The 15,851-nt window shown below is 42.8% G+C and overlaps 1 protein-coding gene across 2 annotated transcripts in view; it reads right to left on the bottom strand.

Moving 5' to 3' along the window:
- The window catches only part of CNTNAP5 (contactin associated protein family member 5), a 469,403-nt gene that overhangs the window by 200,999 nt on the left and 252,553 nt on the right, over positions 1-15,851 (bottom strand). For both annotated transcript variants that reach the window (XR_014450796.1, XM_083153658.1), the window contains exon 11: positions 824-930. Coding sequence is in view for 1 of the 2 variants with exons in the window: in XM_083153658.1 (XP_083009784.1) it covers positions 824-930 (107 nt within the window). In the remaining variant the exon portion in view is untranslated. The remainder of the gene's footprint in view (positions 1-823; positions 931-15,851) is intronic.

Below are 15,851 nucleotides of genomic sequence, written 5' to 3'. Positions count from 1 at the left end.
GAGCTACCAACAGTTAATGTTTTCCAGATCTCCTCACAGAATCACAAGTGAAGTAATTAGCTCCACCTGTGGATCTTTGAAAATGTTTCAGCCAGTAATGAGTGCAGCTGTACAGCAGCTAGGTTGTCTGTAAAATGTGAACTGTTGGTAGCTCTTGAGGACCATAGTTCACTACCACTGGCATAGTGCATATGCACTACGATCCATGTACAGTCGATCGATAAATGGCCAGGCTGTAAAATCATCAGGTCTGAATAACCCCCATGGTTCACCAATTACTGCACTAAAGAAACAACGATCATCGCTCAAGAAAAGAAAATTCCCTCAGTTTTCTGTTACATGAGGCGGTGAATGAAAAGATGCCCTTCTCATTCCATATGCAAACTACTAGAAATAATCCTATTTAAATTGAGTGCTTTTTGGGCAGGATTAATCCATTGACAAAATGACTACGACTAGCATACAGTATGTTTCCACATTAGGAACCTTTTACTTGCTGGATGACACATTGCATTAGTACAGTCACAGCCTTAGGTCAAATACAAAAATGTTCTGAGAAAATCCAGATACATTTTATTTTTATTCAGTCATTTGAGGCATTTAATCCAAGTAGCATACACAAAACAGCCACAGGGGCCTTCCTGGGGTTATTTAGCCATGTGAAACTATACTGTATTCCTTTCCAAACGCTTGTCAAGTGAATTCTAGTCAAAGTCCATTACCTATGCAACCTCTGCTTAAGAATGGATGGTAATGATAATTGAATAATATATTATCTGCATTGGTTCCCCTGAGTATACCTTCACTTAAACCGTGTACTTACAGCTATGGCACGTGGCTTCAGCGTAACCAGTGTCCTCACAGTCACAGTGAAATGTGCTCCAAGTCTGGGAACACTCTCCTCCATGTTCGCAGTAATTTGGCAGGCATCTATTGGAAACACAAAGTCCACAGGGTGTGATTTGCGAGTGTCACTGTGCAGCTGAATGTAAAAATGACTTCCAAATGATGTTGACAGTTAATTAGCTGTAGAGAGACTGAAAGAGATCTAAGCAAATCAATAATTTCAAATGGTAGATACTCTTGATTTTGATGAACCAGATACGGTAAATTACTAAACAAAAGTCAACTGCTCTAACATGAGAGACTCAATTACAGTTGGAGTTTCTCTTTTTATTTCCGTATTTGTGGATTCATCAAACTGGAGAAGACTCACTGGAAGATAATGATTTATTTAGAAGCATTTGCATAACAAAAAGATGCCTGCAATACATACTGTACTTTTTAATTAGCTAATGTGTGCGTAACTCCACAGGCGTATTTAGATTTTCAAGCATTTGACTATTCATTGATACACATATTGCAATAGGGAAAAATAAGCAATTTAATTTTTTTTTAAATACTAGTGATTCTACTACATGTGCAAACTCTTTATGTAAAGGCACATTATCTCTTTAGCATGTGTGTCCATTATCAATCAGAAGGAGAATAATATTCTATATTGTAGCTCACTCCTTGCATATAGCATGAATAGACAAATTGTGGGTCTCCCCTCATGGAACTGCAAACTCCATGATTCTCTTTTAAAACCACTTAAAAGGGGTGTAATGTATGTTGACATTCAGAATGTTGATGTGGGCATGTCGTCAATGACCATGTTGGCAATCTGAATGTTGACACTGATAAAATGTCAACATGATAAAATTTCAACATATCTTCCCAATGGCCCAGGAGTAACTTATCTGCACCCAAAGGCTGCTGCGGCACGTTATAGATCCCGACAGCCATGTGACTGCTTTTGTGATCCTTAACTGAAAGAATGAAGCAGATGTTTCTTATATCTGCAGAGTTCCACTGGCTAAATAGCCAGATGCCAAAAAATGGAGCAAAAATCTTTTGACCATAATTTTAAGAAATCAGCACCTATCTCAGCCTATTCAATATCTATCCCTCCATTAATCAGAACAGAATCAATGGGTGGTTGTTAGTAAAAAAAAAAAAAAAAGGCCCAAAAAGGGAACAAATGGTACATAGAATTGTGATAAATAAGTTCCCCTACTGCTTCCAGAATATGCTCTAGACATGTTCCAAGGTAGTGCATAGGACACTTACAACCTCGGTTAGCCTCTAGAGAAGATAAATTACTCTTTTCTATTGAAGTTGTTTAGGAAAAAAATATTAATACAATTTACAGAATAAAATATTAATTGAAAAAGGACTTTTATGTTCTATGAAGGATTATTTGCTCTTGCACAGATAGTTTTATTAGCCTCAGAGCTCAGTTAGAACCAGCATTCTCTGCAGAACGTTGGTCTCCTGTGGACCCTAATTGCACTTGCTGCTCACAATCATTACAGACACAACTGTTAGGAGTGATTGAAAAAGAAACATCTGACGGGAAGAAGATCTCATAAGAAATAAATCTTCTGATATTTTTACAGACAAGTAAAGAAGAGCACATTTACCATAGATGGCAAAAATAAAACATGACAGTATTTTGGAAGAGACCTCAGTTACAGTATATACAGTACGATAAAATGTAAGGATAAAGTGTGATATATAACCTGTGTCACTCTAAGTGACTCAACTGTGATTTTGGAATCGGGAAAAAAAAGAATTGGGTGCGTTAAGTTTTAGTTTAGTTTGGAATTGTGCGAGCTAAGGTTACCAAATTTCCATTGTAGCTTTGCCAAAGCGTAAAGTGTGATGTCATACAAAAGAGAAAAGCAGAAGGACCCTCTTCAACAACTTTTTTTTTTACATATCTTCTTATAAGTAGAAACCCTTTATTTCAATTTGCCTTTAATAGCAGAATGAATATTTGAAGTGGAAGGGAGCACCAGACATTGGGCCTATTTCAGACTTGATCACAAAGTTGCTAATATTTGAATTGCTTAGCACAGTTTGGGAAATACTGCAGGCCTGCAATTAGCTGAAAATCAATTTGAAAGCCGCTCATCATGGAATGATTTCCACTGCGTGCAGTCTGTGTGTAGCCCAGGACTTACTCTGCGGCTGCGATAGAAATATGCTTATCGGAACAGAGCGTACTTCACACAACTTCCCTACAAAAGCCTGGGCATGCCTGCATTTTCCCTGACAGAAAATGGCTGGTTACCACCCACCTAGTAGCAGTATTTATAGCTGGATTGCCTCACGTATGCATGCTACAATCTGTATGCATGCACAGTCTATCGATAATCGATTGGCCTGCTAATTCGCAGCTGTGTGTTTAGGCGGGAATTAGTGCCATTACCTGTAGTGAACAGAACACACTTCTAGCACCCATGGTACTTCCACTACTGTCAGAGAAAAAATTCAGGTGCACTATTCAAACATTACTAACTAGAATTCGGATACATTTTGCAATCAATTTTGCAATAAATACAGGTTTTTTTGCATAATCCTGGCCAGGATCTTTGGGCTTACCCAGCACATCCTCTCATCGGTCCCTGAAGTTCTAAGGGTTCAAGACCAGGGCATGAGCAACAATCTAAGGCTTCCACTACTGTGGCAAGCATTTTTTTTTTACTGGTCTATGGAGTAGTACTTATAGTACCTTTTACTTATCTTGTCCAGGGGCTCTGCATGGCAGAATTGAGTAATAATTACGCTGGCATAGGTTCTATCCCCCTGCAATACTGCGATAGGCCCAATGTGTGAACCATAGTGATCAATTCAACATGAGGCCTAGCTTTGGCCATGTCTCTGCAAAGTTTGGGCTGCACATAGCGCTCCTGGAGATATACATAACGGCTTCTTCTGCAAATAACTAGACAGCAACATACTAACTGAAACAGAACTTCAGGCTAGGATGTGATAGGCAGAGCAAGTGGTAAAAAATGGAATTATGGGCCTAATTCAGACAAAACCATGCTGCTCTGCAGGTGGCTTAGATGTAACATGTGTAGAGAGAGTAAGATTTGAGTGGAATGTGTTCAAACTGAAATCTAAATTGTAGTGAAAAAAATAAAGACGTCATTATTTCCCCTGCACAAAAACAAAATAACTCATCCAAATATGAATCTTACTGCATATGTTACATCTCCCACAACCAGGGCCGTTTCTAGACAATTTAGCTCCCAGGGCAAAGGAATAAAAATGCGCCCCCCCCCCCCCAAAAAAAAGTTAACACGACATAGAAGAAATTGCGCGCGCCATAGGGGCGTGGTTTATTTTTCAAATGGGCGTGGCTTAATATAAGGGCGTGGTCTAGCAGGAAAACAATTACCTTACAACTCACCTTTGCAACCTGCATGTCCAGACATTGGTTACCGCAGGAATTGTCATTGTACTCCCGCACTTTAGTTGGCCGGCTGAAGGCCACACAGTGACATAAAAATATAAAGGCCCACACAGTGACCTAGTACGCCTCACAGATCAAGGCCAAACAATGACAGGTTACTTGAATCATTATACACTATTTATCCATGACGCCGCACACCGTGATGACAATTACACATTGTCGCACACCGTGATGACAATTACACATTATGTCGCACACCGTGATGACAATTACACATTACGCCGCACACCATGATGACAATTACACATTATGATGCCTGTTACACCCCACACTGTGATGGCAATTACACAATACTCCCCACACCGTAATGCCTATTACACATTATGCCCCACACGCCGCTGCCGCACAACTCATGCCGTTTATTAATATGCCCCCACAGTGCCACACATATGCCCCCACAGTGCCACACATATGCCCCCACAGTGCCACATATATATGCCCCCACAGTGCCACATATATATGCCCCCATAGTGCCAAATATGCCCCTAGTGCCAGATATGTCACCAGTGCCAGATATGCCCCCACAGTGACACACATTTGCCCCCACAGTGACACACATATGCCCCCACAGTGACACACATATGCCCATACAGTGCCAGATATGCCCCCACAATGCCACATATATATCCCCCACAGTGCCAAATATGCCCCCAGTGCCAAACATATGCCCCCACAGTGCCAGATATGCCCCTACAGTGCCACAGATATGCCCCTACAGTGCCACAGATATGCCCCCAAAGTGCCACATATATGCCCCCAAAGTGCCACATATATGCCCCCAAAGTGCCAGCAGCATAACTCACTCTCTCTCTCTCTCTGGGTCTCCCCCTCCAGTCCCCCGCCGCTGCATGCTGCTGCTGCTGCTTTCGATGTGTCCCTGAGCCGGCAGCCATTCATACCTCGCGGGCTGGCTCCTGATTGGCTGCCAGCCCGCGAGGTCCTCTGATTGGCTGCCAGCCCAATGACACAGCGAGCGAGGGGAAGGAGAGACGCGCTGCGCTCTTCTCCCCTGGGGCTCACCTGTGCGCCTATTCGTTGCGGGGGGGCGGGGGGACGGGACGGGACTTGGAGGCGGAGGCGGCGGCGGGGGAGACTTGGAGGCGGAGGCGGCGGGGGAGACTTGGAGGCGGCGCCGCGGCAGCGGCGTTGTGGGGAGCTGAGAGCTCAGCTGCCGGCCGGGCGCCCTGGCTGTGTAACAGGTGGACAAGCCGTGCGGCGCCCCGGGCTGCTGCACGGCTTGTCCGCCTGTAGAAACGGCCCTGCCCACAACTTATGCAGTGCAGCATGGTTTTGTACATTTTAGTAAAAAGTTGCTTTGTGATCAGGTCTGAATTAGACCCCAAGTCTCCGGCCAACAATGAGATGAGTGCAAAATACTAGTGCATAGAAGTAGAAGTAGAGCAAAACCAGTTCTCAAAATTCCATATCTGGTTCATTCAAGAGCTGTACAGTCTGCTCGAGGTAGAAAAATGTATTTATTTTATTTATTACTAGCTATTTATATAGTGAACATTCACATCAGTCCCAGCCCCAGTGTAGCTTACAATCTATATTCCCTACCACATGTTCATGCACACACGGACATTCCATACCCTCCAACATCTGAAGGGTGGCAATCGGTACAAACTCAGAAAGGGGCATGAGTAAAGTGGGTGTGGCCACTGGAAATGTGGTGTCACCATCCCTCTTTCCTTATGTGTAGTGACTGGGCATTTAAAATAAATAACAAGGTGATTGCATCACTGCTGGTGGCAGGCCTTTGACAGGGGATGGAACAGGGCCCTAGTCACTGTTGGCATCTGTTGTGTCGTCGTCACCTCCCCCCCCCTCGATGCATATGTGGGGCCAGGAGGTGCCTTCTCCCCAGAAGCAGCAGTTCCCAGAGACTGACTGTGTCTCTATGTCACCCGCTCCTCCCCATCTCTTACCATATGTGTATGGTAACTTCCAGCCACCACCTGCTCTTACCCGGCTTCGACAGAAGTTTGCATGCCATGTTTCCGGCCCATGTCATCAGCTTCTCCAAGCTGTTCTGCGTTCTGACTGCCCAGCCGCTGAGTGGCGCGCTCCCCTCCCGATGATGTTGCTGCTCCAATGCATGCGCTGGCTACTGTGTGACGTCATGAAGAGACGCACGCTGGCCAGACCCAAAATGCACCCCTGGGAACGGGTCCAGAACTGTTTGTAAGGGCCACATTACATTCTCTTCTTCTTTGAAAGATTTGATTTGAAGGTCTGTCCTTATCAAACTATTCAAAGTTTTACTTCCAACTGAAAATAATGAATTGTCTAAAGTGGATATTCTGCAAGGTCCTGTAAGGCCATAAGTGCTTAAAAGTAGGTACATTTGAATAGCTCACTTGGGCGCCCTCTAGTTGCTGCTGGCGTAAAATCATTTAAATATGACCCCTAAATGTAGCTTCACTTCAAGGTAACATACTGTAACAAGGTACAGTAGTACAATAAAGCAATGGAAATGACCAGAAAAGTATTGATCCTAATAAAACAAGACAGAGAAAGCAGCAGTATGGAGGGAATCTCTTCCTTCAGATGAGTCTTGATGTTGATTGATGTTGCAATGGAGTTACTGCATTAATCCAAAAGTGGCACCAGATAAAATATTATGTTGAATCCAATGGAAGATGAAAGATGTACAGTGTAATAGGCATAACAATTAGGGCCCATAGCAACCAAACAGATTCTGTCTATGATTTCTCTATTGCATCCTAGAAAATGATATGCTATGGGCAATATCTCCTCTCTTAAATTTTAGAAGCTTTAGTAAATTAAGCCTAAGCCTCAGCTAGCCAATGGGAATTAATTATCAGGCCAAATACCAGGCTATACTGCAGAGTTTCTGTACAGCAGAGATGGAATAACAGCAGGGGAGGTTGCAGCACAGTTCATAATTCAAATAGGCGAGCCACATTAACTGCCACCAACTGCCATTCAATACTTACACACTGGCAGTAGTGTGGCTTCCCTATTTGAATCATGACTTGTGCTTCAGCCAAGTCTTTGGAACTGCCACTGAATAACAGTATAAAGGGTTACAATGTAGTGTAACAAGGGGTGATTCACCTTGGATTGGTCGAAACCGATGGTGGAGGGTTTGCGCATGTGAATATTTGCACATTTGCAGAACGCCTTTGTCAAGTATCACACTCACCTAGGTTTTCGCACTAGGGGAGGGAGGGGGTCGGGAAGAGGGTGGCTGGAGACTTCCCTGACATCACATGAGGTCAGCACCTGCCCATTCTTTGGCGTATTCCGCCGGAAATAAAAATTCAGTTTAGACTGACTTATATCCAAAGGGGAGAAAAATCATTTGATGGTCAGTGACGTATACCCTCACATGGTACTTAGGGGGTATGGGGGGTATGGGGGGAGGGGGGATTTGGGCAGACGTTCATCTGGGGGGCAGGTGTGCATTGTTGAATCAGGCCTCAAGTGAGATGGACAGTCTGTCGTCATGTGGGGCGCATGTTAGCAAACAAACAGGCCTCACCAATGATATATATATATATATATATATATATATATATATATATATATATATATATATATATATATATATATATATATATATATATAGGCCGGCACTCCACTGCACTGTACATCATAATGGCATCTGGTGCCCTCCCTGGATGTATGGCATCTGGTGCCCTCCCAAGCTGGGCTTCCAATATGCAGGTGACGATAATATATGTTCTCAAAACATTGAATTAAACAGGTCTTGGTCTCCTTTTCTTCAAGCCACCTGAGTGCTGCCCATCCACACACACGCACACACATATATATATTTAACCCTACCCTATGGCCAACCTGCCCCTGCCTGATATGCTAGTATTAGTGGTTTGCTTTCCCAATCAGCAGCCAATTTCCATTAAAATGATCCTTCAGTGCATTAGATCCTTCCTACTACAGACAGAAGTGCATATTTACAGTGGAAAAGAAAATATTATTTTCCATTAATTCTGCAGCATTAATATTTGGAGTTTCAAGAAATTATAGGTTAAACATTTATTATGTCTTTTCTCTTATTTTTGTACTTTGAAATGAGAAAGAAAATGAGGTTAATATTTTTTTCAGATATCTTGCAGATTAAAATATGACCACAATTTAAATTAAATCTAATTAAATAGAACATATGAGCAAATATCACAACACTTCCTGCTGCATGTAATGTGTTTTAAGGTGATAATTAGACACCTAATCCTACGTTTTACATAATATAATAAACACCACAGGCTACAGCAAGGGAATTAATTTTTTTAAAAGAAGGACTTTTCTTTCTTTCTAAAGTGCATTTAACTAAGGTCTATATTAATTTTTAACTTTCATCAGATAAAAATATTATATGCCATGCATTGGATTGGCTGATTCTCCAGGCATTAGGGGGCATACATACAGAGCGATTTTGTGCTTGATCTCTAGTATACTAGATTGCTTAGAAAGTAAGCACAGATCGCTCCATGTGTATGCCCCCAATGGCTATGTGTGGTCCCACACATCGCTATCGCCCGCTAGGAAAGTCAGTGCATGAAGTCAAATATCTAATATGAAATCGCTTAGCAAGTGACTGCAAATCACTGTGTGTGTACAGAATGAGCGATAGCAATCGTGATCTTCGTTATCCTGAAACACTACCCTGCCTTTTTGTTGCTTAAGTAAAATCGCTTAGCCCTTAACAGAATTCTCTAAATTTTAGGCTAATTTCTGAAATGCTGGTCGCTGATGAAAACGATACACTGAGCAATATATTGCAGAGAGACATTAAGCCAGTGCACCGAGCAAATTATTGATGAGCAATATATTGCTGAGAGATATTTCACCAAAAATGCTCAGCCACCATATTGCAATGTGTGTCCACACCTTTAAATCCAAATAAACAAAATCCAAATAAACAACTCAGTCAGAATACGGCTATAATATAAAACACAACGCTGTACGATTCTTTTACAATGTAGACATGGTGTAAGGTGTAGTCTTTGGAAACTCCATGATCCCAGAGAGGGATTTGAAATCTCTTTAAAGTGAGCATCACATAAGGTGTAATTAAGTTTAATCTTTACTTTTCTTTGCACCTTTTCTTTTGATAAAGTTCCTAACATGCAGTGGATCAGAAATTGAATCTCACTGAATTGGCTACAAATCCCCTAACTGCAAGAATTTATTGTGTTTTTCTCTAAAATACCCAAGATGCTCACTTGCTGCTGAGTCTGGGTCTCACCAAAGAATATTCCCGGAGTTTCTATGTATTTATCAAATGAACATAATGCCATAGTAATGTTCAACATGACAATTCAGCTGTGGATCTGAGAGATGAGAAACTAGAGAATTATTTTACGCATGAAAAGAGAAACAGTAGGAATATTTGTATGATTTCATATTTTTATTCTTACTTTTTCTAATAGATGATTTTATGTGTTTTAATAAAAAATACTATGTGTATTTGCAAACTGTTTTTCTACATTGTAATGCTTGAGAACAGTTTGAATCACATAAGATAAAATATAAAGACGGACATTTCCAGCGATGTTCATTTTACATGCAACTGACTGCACATGCTGAAACGTCCAGGCTTACTGGCCTGACATGATAAAGGTCGGGTTCCCAGAGCAAAGGAGGGTGCCGCACCATGCAGGAATATGGCCACACCCCCTTTTCTTCAAACTACCCTGAGTATGGACTTCTCAAATGGCTTCATATATTGCTTTTAGCTTGACTATTCAGTGTTAAGTCTAAAGTGAATTGCAGCTTTACATTTAATTACATTTAAAAAAAATTATCACTTTTTTGTTACCCTATATTTTTTTGTCACACATGCAGCCTAATATCCTACAATGATTGGGAATCACTACATTAGGTAAACAAACCTGATATTTACAGTTGTGCTCATAAGATTACATACACTAGCAGAATTTGGTTCTGTTGTCATTATGATTTAGAAAGAGTAAACAGGTGTTTGACAATAAATGGCTTCACCCAACCACTAACCATGAGTGAAAGAAAAGTTTGGGAGTTATCATTCATATTCTCTGACAAATGGCAAGAAAATCACACATTCTGCTAGGGTATGTAAACTTATGAGCACAACAATTTTTGGATTTGTATCCTAGGACGGTCCCATTGTTTTCCCCACATAAGACCAGCAGCAGCGCCAGAAGTGGGCCCACAGTGCAGTCCAAAATTCATATAGGGGAGCCAAACCAACTGCCAGTGAGCCCCAGATGGCCATGTTTGTCAGCATTTGTAGTGTGGCTCCTGTATTTTAATAACGGACTGAACTGCAGCACCACCTATAGCCACCAATGCTGTTAATACTTTGCTGAATTAAATAAATCAGCATTCTCATCCACTATTTCATCTTAAAATGAATGTAAGACTAGACTGGGATGGATTGTATGCCCTAACCAAATCGGATTAATGTTTTGCACTTTATCCATTGTTGATGCACAGTGAAAGAAGACAAACAATTATTTAGAAACCTCTGCCATTAATTACCAATGAGGTAATTTTAGTAACCTATCTATCGATCGATCAATCTATCTATCTATCTATCTATCTATCTATCTATCTATCTATCTATATATATATATAGAGAGAGAGAGAGAGAGAGAGATAGAGAAAGGATATATCCCATTGACAACATACAAAAATACACATTCTAGCATTAGAGTATTAATGTATATGAAATTCAGTGAAAGTGACAGACCGCCATTTAACTTTTTAACTTCATTAATTGTGAATGCTATCAACAATTTGTTCTTGCATACAATAAGTTAAATAATATATGTTGTGAATATTAATACTTATACAAAAGGCAGATCAGAATAGAAATTACTGTAAATCCCTCTTTTCATTTTACATTACATACATTTTTTTACTAATCCTATTACCATCATATTACCATCATATGGATACTACTTCATAAAATAGCTATTTCATACACAGACTACCCATTGGTGCATGACGCTTAGCTGTTTACATTTATTTCATTTTTTTATAGGTGTATAAACTATATTTCCTCAATGCAATTTTATAACTATATCATTTTGTATCACTGGTGGCCACCGAGCAATATGATGAACAACCTTTGTTTAATAAATAACACTTAAATTGTATTATATTGTTTGTATTGTTCCTTGAACTCAGACATATATGCATCTTTTCCAATTACCGCAGTAACCGCAAATCCCTTTCTCTCCCTGCAGTATTGGGTTTACAACCTGATTACACTCCCCATATGTACAGATTTGCCCACACAGACACACCAAGGAGACTGCTGCTGTCTTTTAAGGTTTTATTTTTAACCTTTAATTTTTGGTCTTTTTGGTCTTGTGAAACAAGGATATATGAATTCATCTTTTTTTTTTTTTTTTGCTATATTCAGAACCTAAATTTTTGCATATGTTCCTATACAGTATATACTGTATGTCCCATTGAACATATAACTAATACACATTCTAGCACTAGAGTGTAAAGGGGAAGTTTACTAAGATGGAAATTCAATTTTACATGGGATGTTTGCTATGGGCAACCAGATACTATCTATTATCTTCTAGAAGGTGTTAAATAAATTAGGAATCGATTGATTGGTTGCCCATAGCAACATCTCATGTGAAATAGAACTCTTAGTAAATTTCCTCCTAAGAGTATATGGTATTCCGTAAAAGCAACAGACCGTCATTTAACTGCATTAACTTTGAATGCTGTCAACAATTTGTTCTTGCATACAATAAGTTAAAAACTATATCTGTAGGGAATATAAATATTTCCATACAAAAGGCAGATCAAAATAGAAATTAAATCCCTCTTTTCATTTTTACTTTAAATAAAAGCCGTTTACATACTGTATTTTTTCCCAGGAATTTGCCATTCACAGAAAGTGTCCAATCAGATGTGTATTCAAAGTGAACTGTATATTCGCAAACTCACTAATTAAGTTCCATTCATAGACATGTTCAGAAATGGTTTAGAGATAGATATAATTGCAGCCTTTTTTCAGCAATTTATGGGAATGGTCCGTCTGTCAACGTTTGTTCAAATTTTGCATTTAATCAACAGCAAAAGTGGAGGTATTTAAATCTGCCTTAACGCACAGCATTATACCAAACCCTGTAATATAACAGTGAATTTATTTTATAGTTACTTTTATACTTTTATTGTCTTCTGTATTTTACATTATCACTACACAACTAGCAGAAGTGACAAGGAAGATGTCTACTGTGAAGTCAAGTGGTATTAATGTCAGCTTTAATAATAGGGCATTACACTGGTATAATCATAATATAAATATACTACTTCTATATAGACATATGACACAACACTCCACACATGGCCACTGGACAAGACCATAATACAACTATACTACCTCTATACATATATATTAAACACTTCTAACATGGTCTGACCACTGAATAAGACCGTCATATAATTGTATTACCTCTATAAATATATATGAAACAACACTTCTAACATTGCCTGACCACTGGACAAGACCATAATACAATTCTATTACCTCTACACATATATGTGAAACAATCCTTCAAACATGGCTTGACCACTACACAAGACCATAATACAACTATACTCTCTCTATATATACATAGAAAACAATACTCCCAACATGGCCTTGGCACTGGACAAGACCATAATACAACTATATTACCTCTATACATACATAGAAAGCAACACTCCCAACATGGCCTGGCCACTGAGCAAGATCATAATACACCTATACTACGTCTATACATATTTAAGAAACAACACTTCCAACATGGTAACATAATGCAATTCTAGCATAGTCCTTTATTCATTCTTATGTATATACTGTATTGCAATCATTTCACAAATAAGTGTCTAGTCTAAAAGGGGTTGTGATGACTGTTATACTGTATAATTGGGTGCACCAGGAGTGGATTAAGCCTTCGGGGGGGGGGGGGACCGGGTCACGTTAGACAGAGGGGCCCCCTCCCACTTGTCATAACTGGCCGCAAACTGTATGGGAGAAAATTACACTGTGAAAACACAGAGTAAAGAAAGTATAAAAACCCTGTGTTTGTCCCTCTGTTCATTACTCTGTAGGAGACCAGGCTCAGCCCTGCTTCTGATTAAAAACCACCCCATGATGAGGGCGCTGCTGCTGTCTTCTCCCATGAGCACGAGAAGCATGTGATGATCTCCATCAATCAGAGCTCAGCACAAGCTTCTCAGCCTCTAACCTCTTGTTCAAAGTTTTATGGGTCAACTCTCAGTAATGCCCTGCACACTTGTGCAGTCAGTGTGCCTTGGCTCCCTATGCTCAGCACCATTAATAATTGTCACATTGTCAGATAGGTGAAGCTGCAGCACTACCCCACTCCCATGCACAAAACCTTTAGCTAAAAAAATTTTAAACATTTTTTAATACATGCTGACAACAGTGGGTTCTAGATAGAGGGGTGCCCAGGGGTACTGACCCCTGAGCCCCCCATTTAATCTGGCCCTGGGGTATACTGCCAGTTCTGAAAATGACAGAAAACAGGTGGCCTGTATGATTGTACTGAGGTATCACATACTGCACAACACCTAAAAATATAATTTAAAAAGCAATACTTTTTTTTTTTGATAAACAAAATGTACATACAGGAACTGAGACTGATTAAATACTAGACACTAGGTGATTCACCGCGCCCTACGGGCGCTCTTCACACCGGCGTAAGGGGCTACGCCCCTTAATTTGTGAACATTTGTATTGTGAGAAATATGGATAGAATTGTATGAAAGATGCCCTGTATTGCAGCTTCTGGCAGTGGGTGAGGGTCCAGCGTGGCAGCACAGGAGTACCGGACGGTGGCCCTGAGTCAGTGTCTCCTCCTACTGGGTGGGAGTTAGGGTGCATGAGAGGAGGAGGCTGGGATATGAGGCATGATAGGGTTATGTGGGCAACACAGCGTCAGCGATTACCCAGTGGTGGAAGTTACGGTTCAGGAGAGCAGGAAGCTGGGTAGTGATAGGGGTGTGTGGGCATACGGGGGACTAAAGAGGGTGGTGAACACTGTGCAGCTTCTGCCAGTGGGTGAGGGTCCAGCGTGGCAGCACAGAAATACAGGAGTCAGTGTCTCCTCCGACTGGGTGGGAGTTAGGGTGCATGAGAGCAGGAGGCTGGGCGGTAAAGCATGATAGGGGAATGTGGGCAACACAGGGTGAGCGGGTCTCCACTGGCGGAAGTTACGGGGCAGGAGAACAGGAGGCAGGGCAGTGTCCTCCCACATTGATGGCAAAAGTATTCAACATCGGCCATAAACCATCGATTATTTGAAAATCATTGATGGTCGATGGGCATCCCTAGAACTGGAGGAGGGTGGGGGACAGTATGCAGCTCCCGGCAGTGGGTGAGCGTCTCCTCCCACTGGGAGGGAGTGAGCGTGCATGAGAGCAGGAGGCTGTATAATAGTGGTATGTGGGCAAGACATTGATAAAAGTTGTGGCGCTGGTGCAGAGGGCAGTGGGGAAACCTGCAGTGTGGCAGCCAGGGCCGGATTTCCCACCTAGGGGCGGTACCTGCTTGTGGTGGTACAGGATCCCCCATTGTCACGGGGGTACGTGAAATGCGGGAGCGGGGGCCGCGGTGGTCCGCTGGTGGGTGGAATTGCCGGAAGGGGGTCTGCAAATTGCGGGAGGGGGGGTGGTGTGTGGGGATCCGCGGTTAGCGGGAGGGGGCGGGGGTCTGCAAATCGTGGGCGGGGGTGCGGGGGGGGCTTGAATCGTGGGAAGGGGGGTACGCAAATTGCGGGAGGGGGGTTGTCGGGGTTAGTGAATTGCGGGAGGGGGGGTTGCGGAGGTCCGTGAATTGCGGGAGGGGCGCGTGGGGTGCCGTGAGTCAAGGGGGGGTGGTGCGGGGGTCCGTGAATCACGGGAGGGGTCATGAATCGCAGGAGGGGGGGTCGTGGGGGGGCTGCGAATCGCAGAAGGGGGGGTGTGGGGGGTTGCCGTGAATTGCATGAGGGGGGCGTGAATCAAGGGAGGGTGGGCGCAGGGGGGTGGTGCGGGGGTCCGTGAATCGCGGGAGGGGGCATGAATCGCGGGAGGGGGGGTCGTGGGGGGTTCCGAATCGCAGGAAGGGGGGTATAGGGGGTTCCGTGAATTGCGTGAGGGGGGCATGAATCGCGGGAGGGGGGGTCCCCGAATGTGTGAATTACGGGGCAGTCGCAAATCGCGAGAAGTGCCGAGGGGGCCCGCAAATCGCGGGAGGGGGGCGCTACGGGGGGTTCCGTGAATCGCGGGAGGGGGCGGCGCGAATTGCGGGAGGGGGGTCGCAAATCACAGTAGGGGGGGGGGGGTGCCGTGAATCGCGGGAGGGGGGGTTGCAGGGGGCCCTTTTAATGCCGGGAGGGGGGGTCGCAGGGGTCCCGCGAATCGCGGGAGGGGAGGTTGCAGGGGTCCTGCGAATCGCGGGAGGGGGCTCGCGGGAGGGAGGGGTCGCTGGGGTCCCGCGATTTGCGGGAGGGTCGCGGGGGTCCCGCGTTTCGCGGGAGGGGGTGGTCGTGGAGGTCCAGCG

This window comes from Crinia signifera, chromosome 7 (genome assembly GCF_055691185.1).
Source record: "Crinia signifera chromosome 7, ASM5569118v1, whole genome shotgun sequence".
Taxonomy (NCBI): domain Eukaryota; kingdom Metazoa; phylum Chordata; class Amphibia; order Anura; family Myobatrachidae; genus Crinia; species Crinia signifera.
Note: the sequence above shows the minus strand (reverse complement) of the source record. Positions and strands in the feature narration are given on the sequence as shown.